This window comes from Nicotiana attenuata, chromosome 6, assembly GCF_001879085.1.
Source record: "Nicotiana attenuata strain UT chromosome 6, NIATTr2, whole genome shotgun sequence".
Lineage (NCBI taxonomy): Eukaryota > Viridiplantae > Streptophyta > Magnoliopsida > Solanales > Solanaceae > Nicotiana > Nicotiana attenuata.
In genome coordinates, this window is record NC_031994.1 from 17,173,488 (window position 1) to 17,185,182 (window position 11,695).

The following is an 11,695-nucleotide window of genomic DNA, read 5'->3' on the forward strand; positions in this document are numbered from 1 at the left end:
CGATCGTAACGAACTCGCCATCCCCCTACCCCCCCCCCCCCCCCCACACACAACAAAAAAAAAAACGCAATAGAGCATGAGATTGTATGAGTAAGGTATGAGCAGTTTCAATTAGATGTTTATTCTTTCTTTCAGCTACCCCATTTTGTTGAGATGTGTACGGACAAGATGTTTGATGAATAATCCCATGAGAGTTCATAAACTGCTGAAATGGGGAAGACAAATACTCTAGAGCATTATCACTACGAAATGTGCGGATTGAAACCCCAAATTGATTTTGAGTTTCAGCGCGGAAGGTCTGGAAAATAGAAAACAACTCAGATCGATTTTTCATCAAAAATATCCAAGTGCACCTTGAATAACCATAAATGAAACTGACAAAGTAGCGGAATCCCAAGGTAGAACTGACCCGACTAGGACCCCAAACATCTGAATGGACTAAAGTAAAAGGTGACTTTGCTCGATTATCAAGACGCCGAGGGAAATGGGAGCGGGTATGCTTACCGAGCTGACATGACTCACACTCTAGAGTGGACAAGTGAGATAAACCAGGTACCATTTTCTGAAGTTTTGACTAATTGGGATGTCCCAACCGTTTATGTAATAAATCTGGTGAATCGGTAACAAGACAAGTTATTGAAGGAACACAAGATGTGAGTCCATGTGATTTTGCAAGGATAAGGTAATAAAGTCTATCTGATTCACGCTCGGGACCAATGATCTGCCCCGTACTGCGTTCCTGTATAAAAACAAGGTCATCAAGAAATAGAACATCGCATTTAAGTGATTTGGCTAAGCGACTAACGGCTATGAGATTAAAAGGACTATTGTGAACATAAAGAACTGAATCTAAAGGTAAGGAAGGAAGTGGGCTTGCTTGACCTATTGCAGTTGTCATGTTTTGAGACCTATTGGCCATTGTGACTGTTGGAAGAGATTGAGAATACGAAATACTAGTGAACGAGATTTGTTACCTGAAATATGATCAGATGCACCAGAATCAATGACCCAAGACTCAAGGGTTGAAGATTAGGAGACACAAGTCACGCTACTATCTGTTTGAACAACGGAATCTATCCTCGAAGATGTATGTTTACATACTTTGTACTGAAGGAACTCAATATAATCCGGTAAAGAAACCATCTGGATTGGATGCAATGCATTGGATCCAACGGATTGTGAGTTAAAGGCTTTTGATACGAATGCCATTATAATATTGTACCGGAAAAAGCAGATATTTTCTGGGAATTACTGTTTATGCTGGAAAACTCACTGTTCATGCTGGAAAAATCTCAAAGTGCTCGGAACAAAAAGAAAACAGTATGGGCTTGGTCGGAATTACTAGAAGATAAGGCTTTCTTGAAGAAACTTTTCCAAAAAAATGGCCGGGACACTGTAGCTCGCCGGAAAATAAAAAAGTCGTCAGAATCTGATGTAACCTTGATGGGTAGGCTCGGAAAAGCCTCACGGTCAAGCTGTCCTGAAGAAGGTCAGCCAAAAAATGGTCGGAAACAAGTACACGCGCCGGCGCGTCTAAAGCTTCACAGTCAGGCTGTCCTAAAGAAGGTCAGCCAAAAAATGGCCGGAAACAGGTACATGCGCCGGCGCGTGGGACAGACGCGCCGGCGGAAACCCTTCTCTGACCGGCTCGTGAGTGCGCGTGGAGGGTCCTTTTCCGGAGATTTTTTCTGGGGTTTGGTCGCCTCTGTCTTAGGGACCTTGGGGTGGTGTTGGATTTTGCACAACACCAAGGGAAAAGGATTTTCTTAAGGACAACCTCCTAAGTCGCCGGAAAATTGCACGACGAGGAGGTCTTTCTTCCCGAAAGTCGCTGGAATGATGCACAACGATAAATTTCTCACTAATGCTCTGATACAATGTGAGAATGCACGGGAGAAAAATTGTGTTGTACAACCCTATTTATATACAGTGATTACATAATAATAGGTATCTACTTCCCGATGTGGGACACTACTACTTAACAATACACAAAGATTTTCTTGAAGGAATAACATCTAGGTAGTTTAGGACAAAGTTTCTATACACATTTGTTCCGGCGATTTTGGTCCAAAGCATAAATCTTAATTTGATAGTTATATTTATGAATTTTGGTTGATAAATTGGGAAACTGACCCTCCATGCAAGGTGTATACAGGTAACAAGTCATCCTACATGCTGCCATGGTTTTGTAAAAAAATCCAGTCAATAATTAAAATTAATTGGAATATCATATGTACTCAAGAATGTACAAAGAATAAAAAATCTCCACTAACATCTACAGAAGAGTTCTCAGTCCTTCAAATGCTCTTGTATTTTTCTCTTCCGCGTTGTTTGCATAAGCACCTTCCATGTTTTGTTTCTGTCTTTTCGTTCCATCGGAGTAGCAAATTTCTAACTTTACGTAGCATTATCCATTCAACTTTGGATATATTCTAAATTGTACACCATGTATGCTGTTGGGCAGTGGGGCAATAAGTAATTTACATCCTCTGCCGCATTCTTGTTCATGAAACGCCAGCTAGTAAAAGTAATTTTTGCTTTCTTCTAGTTCCCAGCTGTAATAATGGGCCCTTATGCTGCTGTGCAAATAAAATACATCATGCTTGGTGCTCTAAGAACCCATATTGAGGCATGAGAAGCCCTGTGAGGAAGTTCCAAATTTCCTCTCCCAATAACATTTGTAGAAAGATTTAACTGGAACAGCACTGTCCATATGAGCTTCCATCTCTAGCTATCACTATCTATGATGGAGGTTTTTTTCTTATATAGTAGCTCCTACAATTTATTGAGCACTTCCATTTCTCGACCTTGCAGGATTTCGTGAACTCAAATCCCTTGAAATTGTGCCTTTTTTCTCTTTGCAAACTTTCTTATAAGCAAGCGTCACTGCAACGATTTTGCTTCCAGAAGCTAATATTAGCTCCATTTCTTGCTATAAATGAACTTTTCTGCAAATCCTATCCCATACTTCCGTTATATTTTCCCCTAATGCTACTCCATCTAGGGCATCCAAGGGTGTGGCCTAGTGGTCAATGAGGTGGGAGGAGAACCATGAGGCTGCAGGTTCAAATTCTAAAGAGATAACAAAAACACTAGGTGATTTCTTCTCCTATGCCCGAGCCTTGGTGGGAAGAGTTACTTGGTAACTGTATTGGTGGGAAGTAGTAGGTACCTAGTGGAATTAGTCGAGGTCCATGCAAGCAGGTTCAAATTCTTGCGGAGGCAAAAAATACTAGGTGATTAAGTGATGTCTTCCCATATGCTTGAGCCTTGGTGGGAAGAGTTGCCTGTTTTGGTGGGACTTGGGAGCAGGTACCTGGCGGGATTAGTTAAGGTGCATGCAAGCTAAGTTTGGGCACAAAAAAAATGCTACTCCATATGGTTGCTTTATCTTATTTGTTCTCTATTCACCCCTTTGAGCATCGTATTTGTCGACAATCATTCTCCTACACAAGGGTTGGTCATCTACTCCAAACCTCCATATCAGGTTATCAACTTTGTTAGTAGAGCTCTGTTAATAATTCTCAACTCCCTCCGGAGATCCCCATCCCTTCTAGGTGATCTGACCTTATTCCAATTAATTGGTGGTACCTCGTCACCTCCCCATGTACCACAAACAAAGTTTCTCTGTAACTTCTCCCATTTCTATGTCACTTATGCTGACAGAGCTAGTAGAGACATGTAGTCTGTTGGAATGTTAACAAAGTAGGTGTAGTAGTTTCTTCCCGCTGGATAACTATCTCTTCTCAATTTTTCGTTTACCTGATTCTACGTTGTTATATTCTTGCATGTCGCGCATAAAGGTAATCCTAAAAGAGACCAGCTTTGAAGCTGCTAGGATTATGCTGCTTTTATGTAGTCCAATTTTTATATATAATATATTACCTTCTCAAAAAAAAAAAAAAAATAAAGAGAGAGAGAGAGAGAGAGAGAGAGAGAGAGAGAGAGAGAGAGAGAGATCAGCTTCGAAGCTGAGAACAGTTGCCAACCATTCCATTTATAGGATGTCACTTGTCTAGCTTATTTTCAACCTCGAAACTGCTTAAACCATAGAGGTGTATGTTTTAGGTTGAAGTTAAGTTGTCTCGGCATTGCACAATGCAAGTGTATCTTCTTCGAAGAGCAAATGAGACACCTTTACAGTTTAAACTATCATATTTCTCCCTCCTAGCTATGAATCCCTTCATATATCCATTTTCCCGCTGCTTCATTCATCATTATGCTTAATGCTCACATATCAGTAGGGAATAACACAGGTGAGAGGATCCTCGTGCACAGACCTCTTATGTGATTCCTGTTGACTATGATTGATAATTCTCATATCTAGACTTCTTGAGAGGAGATAATCTGGGTTAAACCATAATCTAATCTAGATTCAGTTCAAATGATCTGCTGGGTAGGCTGTTTCAGTTTGGACTAACCTTGATCAGCTTTATGTGATTCAAGATTATTGATCTTTCTATAATGTTAGGCTACTAAGGATAAAGTACATCCGATGTAACTCTCAGTTCATGGTTTTCAAACTTTGGTAGAAACTTGATTCCTTTTGTAGCAGACTGCGTTTTAAGAGCACAGAGGGCTGATAGTGAACACTATGAGATCCTATACTCACTTCTCCTTCAGTTGGGTCAGTCGAAGAGAGGGAAATGTCTTTCTTTGCTTTGTTCACCCGAGGGTTTAAATTTTGTGGCTTGCTATTATTTCTTCCTGTTTTGTGGTAATTTTAAACTCTTGGAAAGCTTGACTAAGGGGTCAAAAGCTGTCATTTCTGTACTTTTAGAGCTCTGTTTAGGTGCTTTAAGTAATGCATTTCTTTTGTTATCATGGTACAGAATATTGGTGGAATTATATGAGGGCTGATGCTGAGGGTTTACATGAGATCCGTCGGTTATCTGAGGCTGGGAAGCTAAGAATCCCAGTAGATAAAACTTTTCCACTTTCGCAGGCCAGAGAGGCACACGAGGCGAAGGAAAGGCGACAAATTCCTGGCAAAGTTGTGCTGGAAATCGACTGATTTAATTTGACGAGATAACCAACGGTCTGAGGATGCAGTGCAAGGCTTTAATGTCCCATGCAGTCTGATATTGCACTCATCATTGGATGCCATATATATTATATGTGTTCTCCTTGGCAGGAAAACCAGAAGCATTTATACTTTGTTGGAATATATAGGATAGGAAGCTGCCAAGGGAAATGTGCAACCTGTAAATTCTCGGGACATTCTCAAATTTTGTTCTTTTCAAGTATTTGTCATTGTTTCTATGTCACATCTTTTAATTAGGTACTCACGTTGAATGTCTTAGGGAGCCTCCTCTGACTTCCAGTGCTAGTGCCAATGAGATGCTTCGCCAATGGCCATAATAAGTCTTAGGGGCTGTATGTTTCTTTCCCCCTTTTTTAGAAACAAAGAATATTATGACATCTGATTTGAATACTACGACATCTGAGATGTTTCGCCAATGGCCATAATGTTTTAGATATTGCTTTTAAATGTGAATATTGGTGAATTTTAGAGTGTGTTTTCTTCGCATCCGTGTGTGTAATTAATCTTTTTTAAAAAGTTAAATAGATATAAGATTTCTAAAAAAGTAATTCTTCTATATACCAAAATGCAAGTGCTGCACCAAACACTTCTGGTTTTTCTTGATATAGAAAGGAATTTTGGAATTTATAGTATTAAACATTGCCATAACATCAATATTGATATTATTACCAAAAAAAAACATTTATATTGATATAAAAACATGTCATTGAATTATTTTTAAATATTAAACTGTTGTCGTTCTTTTTAAAACCTATTTATAAATAAATAAAAAAGAGTTTAAAGCTAGAAGTGATAGTTGGCGGTAGTGGTAGCAAAATGGATAAAAAAATAGTTATCCATCCATATTATCAATTAAAAAATGGGTTTGATAATGAATTTTTTAAAAACGGATCAAATATAGATAAGAACCATATTATCCACTTAGAAACTGGAAAACTAATATGTTTAACTTACACATTTGTAAAGACTCAAATTTGGGGCTCCTCAAGTTTGGGAGACTAAGAATTCTTCCAAAGGTGATAATATTCAAGAAGTCATGGATAATATGGATATTCATATCAGGGAAATTTTCGTTCTTATACCATATAGGAAACTATATTACCAAATATGTTCATAGTTTGCATATTACCCTTCATGCTAATAGTATTTCTACAAAATATAGACAATTCATTAAATAAGGAATCATAGTAGCCGTAGGCTTCCTTATTTAGGTGCGCTAAAATTGGGGAATTAAATATTCTTCCAGATCTTCCACAACGCAAATCACGCACATTAATAAATATCGTCTGTTTTCGTTTGAAATTTAGCGTCTCTGTTTTTGCGATACACTGTGTTTCAACTTTTTTCTGATTTCACAAATCAAAAACGACTAAATCTTCTACAATTCTTCTAAAACAAACGCAATTACGTCCAAAATTCCAATTATGCTACAATTGAATGGGAATTGGGATAACTATGGGAGATTTAGAGAATTTCAGGTCGATGGCATTGTAGTCGATGAGGATGCGAGTTATAGTCTATTGATTTCCACAATAGCACAACAATTAATGATCGATACATCCGAAAAAATTATAGAAATCAAATACATTGTCAACGAGCATTGTCCTCCAATGGAAATTAGGAACGATATGGGTGTTCGTGTATACATGGAGACGAAAAAGGAAAACAAAAACTTAGGATCATATCCGTTATGTATAACTATTCGCGATTTCAATATGGAATTGAGTATCACCAATGAGAACACAGCTGCAGGTTTGTGATGTTAATTTTTCTATCAAAATTTGGTTGTATGTCAATGTACTACACGTTATCTACATTTTATCTACAAATAAACTACATGTCAGAGTAAAATATATATCGGTATGGATTTTCATAATATCTACAAAATATCTACATTTATTCTACAATAAACTACATATCATTTGAAAATTAATATGAAATACAGAATTTCAATATTTCTACAAATTATCTACAAAATTTCTACAAACTGTTCATAACAGTATTTATATTTATTTTCATGCAGGTTCGTCTGGAACACTAAATTTAGTTGATGTGCTAACATCTCCCGTTATAGAGGAATATGAAAGTCTAATAATAACAGATAGTACACCAAGTTCTATTGAAGTAGGACAAGTATACCAAGACAAGGAAACAGCTGCAACTGCCATGAAGCACTATTCTGTCATGCATAAGTTCCAATTCAGGGTTAAAAGATCTAGTGCTAGAAGGTATGAACATATGAATGGTCAAATATCATTAATTTTTTAATTTTGTAGTTTATTTGTAATTTTTTACTTCTTCAGTTTTTTCTTGTGATAATGTTTATCAGTATTGTAGATGAATTGTAGTTATGTTGTATATAGATTGTATAATGTGATCGTTTAAGCTAAAACAGTTTTTTTTTCTTTTTAAAATCTACATTTTAAACCAGTGTTTAAATTGTATTTATTTTGTAGCTACTGGCTGATATGTGTTGGTGAAAACTGTACATGGCACTTCAAGGCAACTAGCATAAATGATTCTGCAATGTTCAAGGTCAGAAATTTCAACAGCCAGCACACATGCTCTTTAATGGACAATACATTCATACAACACAAACCTACTGCCATGGTTGTTGGTGGCATGGTTATTCCAAAATATTCTGATCCTAAAACAATTTACACACCAAAAGACATACAATTTGACATGTTGTCTGAACACGGCGTGAATCTAACCTACATGCAAGCTTGGAGAGCAAAGGAAAAGGCTTTACAGTTTTTGAGAGGTCATCCTGCTGACTCCTACAGCAAATTGTAGTTATTTGTATATTCTAGAGAAGATTTATCCGGGTTCTGTAGTTAAATTGAAGAAGACGGACGATGACTGCTTCTTGTATGTATTTGTTGCGACTTGTATGTCAATCAGTGGTTGGGAATATTGTAGGCCAGTTGTAGTAGTTGATGGGACCTTCTTAAAGTCAGCATACAGGGGAATAATGCTAACAACTAGTACAATGGATGCAGCAGGTATTGAAGTTTTATTGTAGAAATATTGTAGCTTGTATGTTTTTTGTAGTACTTGCAGATTTATTGTAGATATATTGTAGAATAATTGTAGTTTGTATGTATATGTCTTCTTCTGCATTTTTCCTACAACCAATTAATTGCTTTTTGCCACATAATGTAGGTACCATATTGCCATTTGCATATGCTGTTGTTGATTCAGAAAATGACGCATCATGGAAGTGGTTTTTTGAGCAATTCAAACATGCATATGGTGAAAGACCAAATATGTGTGTTGTTTCGGATCGGAATGAGAGTATCTTGAAGGCAACATCTATTGTTTATCCCGGCATGCCACATTATTCTTGCATGTGGCATATTTGGACAAATATACGGGCAAAGTTCAAGAAGGGACATCTAAAGTTAAGTGAATTATACTTTGCCACAACACGGTCATACACGCTGGATGAATTTAATGAAAGGATGTCAAAGATTGAAGAGATTGACCCCCGTGTTAAAGCATACTTATACGATATTGGCTATCATAGATGGTCTCGAGTACATGCTACGCTGAACAGAACTTGGACTATGACATCAAACATTGCAGAGTTGAATGCTATAACAAAATATGCAAGAGAGCTGCCGATAGTAGAACTATTATAGTATATAAGGACCCTTCTTGAATGTTGGACGAAGGAAAAGTTATTAAAAGCAAAGGATACATTCACATACCTTGGGTTCAAATTTAACAAAGAGTTGGATAACAATAGAACATTGTCGCACAAGCTTAGAGTAAGATCTGATCATTTATTGAATCAAATTAATTTATACAGGACAATGTAGATATCTTGTAGATATTTTGTAGATATGTTGTATATAGCTTGAGTTTAACGTATATGAATTGTTTTTTTTGTTTGTAATGTCATCGTAGGTGAGTGCTTCAACAGACTACATCCATACAGTACTAGATGGTATGAGGCGCTATATTGTTTGTCTTGAAAACAAGAGATGTAGTTGTGGGCAATTCCAGCTTGACGAACTTCCTTGTCCACATGCTTTGGCTGCTTTAAGACATAGGGATGAGTCTTTTGAACAATATTATTCTCCTTATTACACAAGGGCGAACCTCTTGCGTACTTGTGAAATACCGGTAAATCCCCTGCCTGATGAAAGCAAATGGAATGTGCCACAACATATATCTGAAGAAGTAGTAAATCCACCTACAAGAGGGAAAAAGCAGCCAGGAAGACCTCAAAAAGAAAGATATAAAACATATGATGAAATAAATTCAAAGAAGTACAAGGTTTCATGTGGCAACTGCGGAGGAGAAGGGCATAACAAAAGATCTTGCAGGAATGCACCCAAAAAGAAATAAAATTTTATGTAGTTAACAGAATATTTCATAAAAATTGTTGGCGAGTTAAGGATAACAGATTTTGATGTGTAATTGTTGAGGTTGTTTAAGATCATAATGTAGTTAGTTAGGATTTTTCTGTATTGAGATAATACTTTCATAGAGTGATTTGTTTATGAATGGTTTCTATATATATAATCTACCACTTTTTTACTATCTCTGGAATCCTTTACACAGTTGTTAATGTGTTTTTGCAATTTATCAACAATAAAACTACAGTAGCTGTAGCTGACATAATAGCTAGATTATAATTCAGCTAGAAAGAAGCTATATGCTAAAAATAATGTAGATCAGGTACTTTATACATTCAACAAATTGAATGTAAAAGCAACAAAATGTTTAGTTACTGATTTTTATACTTTATCTACAAAAAAATAACAAAATAACTACATATTTTTGCGTTGACAGAATAACTGTATAAAAATTCAGTTGGAAAGGATTTATATGCTAAAAATAATGAAGATCAAGTACTGTAAAGATTCAACAAGTGAATATAAAACCAACAGAACGTTTCCATTTGAACTACTATACTGGATAAGAAAAAAAAACAAAGGCTACTATAATTATAGCGCAAGTCTGCTACAATTAGAACAACAAAATTTGTTCAAAAACTTATCTAACATCTTTCTTCTAAACTAGCACCAACTAAACAATTGTACTACATGTTCCATACAAAACATTACAACTACTTCTTCTTCCTCTGGACTCGTGTTTTCTCATTCAAAGCTGGTGCACCTTTTCTCCTTGCCAATTTGTCTGTCACCTCACTTTCACTAATTGCCCCATGCTCCTGCTTCTTTCTAGCATAGTCCCAAAGTAGCGCTCCATAGCGTCTACGGTGTTGGTCAATATCAGAAAGGTCTTCTGCCGGAATTGATAACTCTCCAAGACTAACATACTCTGCAAAGGCAGCAACAAATACACCACAATCACTGCAAAGATAAAAAATGTCAATATTTACCAAACCATCAGAAAAAAAGGGTTAAATGTAAATAAAGAAAGAAGATTTTTGTTACAGTGATCCTTCTTTTTGCTGTGGTATCTCTACGACGATCCACTGAATGTTAAGAGGGTCGGTAATAGGTTTCTCAATGTATGCCTTTGTATTCTTGAAGTTGATGTCTTTACGCTTCCCATAAAAACTGGTGCATGACAAATACAAAGGGATAATAACAGAAAACTTGTCGACACAAGATTCAACAATAGGGTGATTGCGTGAAGAGATCATGGAATCATACGCATAAAGTTGCCTTTCTGCAATGTCAAAAACAACCAACACCCAGTGGAATTTTTCTACAATGTTGACGGGCATGATGATATAATCAACTTCATCCCATGCAACATTTGCGAGTAGTCTATACCCCAATATATATTCTGCTACAACGTCATGGGGTTTGACAACAAAAAACTTCTTTTCTTGAGGAGAATTTTGGAACTTTTCATAGATTTGATCAATCCTAGTCTTGAACAAACAATCTGTTATAGTAAACCTGGTTTTGTTGTGGGGGCCATACTTGCCTCTTTTTCTCAAGTAATACATTATAACATTAATGTGCTGCAACAAAAACAGATTGCATTTATACTACAAGTTAGCTTCAAATAATCTATACAAAACTACAAAATAACTACAATTCATCTACAATCAGAATACAAAGCATCAACACTCAGACAACAAATTATCTACAAATCAAATACATTGAATCTTACCGAGTCATTGAGGACTTGTCCTGGGTGTGCCAGGGAAAAGAACCACTCCTTCTTGTCAACCTTTTCCACTCCAAGATCCAACCATGGCTTAATTTGGTTGCCTTTATAGAATACGGAGCCTTCCTCCTATATAAACAAATAGAAATTAAAATAAAATTGTTGAATGAACTGGATATGTAAAAGATGAATACTGGAATAAAAGTGTCAAATTGTGCAAACTAACCTCTTTGAACCTTTGTCGGTACCGTGGTATAACCACTTCTGGAATTGATCTACCAACTCAGGATCTACATCTTCACCAATAACACTAGTAAATGGGTGTTTGAGGTGAAAAATTTGAGGTCCAACCGAGGTGCTGCCACCAGAACTGTATAAAGGGAGAAATGGTGATCGGGCATGCTTTCCCGGCTGCCTTGTTCTACCTTGATGCACAGGTGTTGTTTCATCTTGTATAGGCTCGCCGAACTTAACCAACTGGGAGAAGTTATCAGGCAGCTCGAAATCATCAAGTGTAACCTCCTTCTTCTCAGCGCCGGAGTCTTCTGAATC

The 11,695-nt window shown here is 36.8% G+C and overlaps 1 protein-coding gene across 1 annotated transcript in view; it reads left to right on the top strand.

The window, feature by feature from the left end:
• LOC109226654 (reticulon-4-interacting protein 1, mitochondrial) overlaps positions 1-5,517 on the top strand; it is a 13,457-nt gene extending 7,940 nt beyond the window's left edge. The window contains exon 7 of the mRNA XM_019391474.1: positions 4,833-5,517. Within this exon, the coding sequence (XP_019247019.1) occupies positions 4,833-5,014 (182 nt within the window). The 3' untranslated portion in view covers positions 5,015-5,517. The remainder of the gene's footprint in view (positions 1-4,832) is intronic.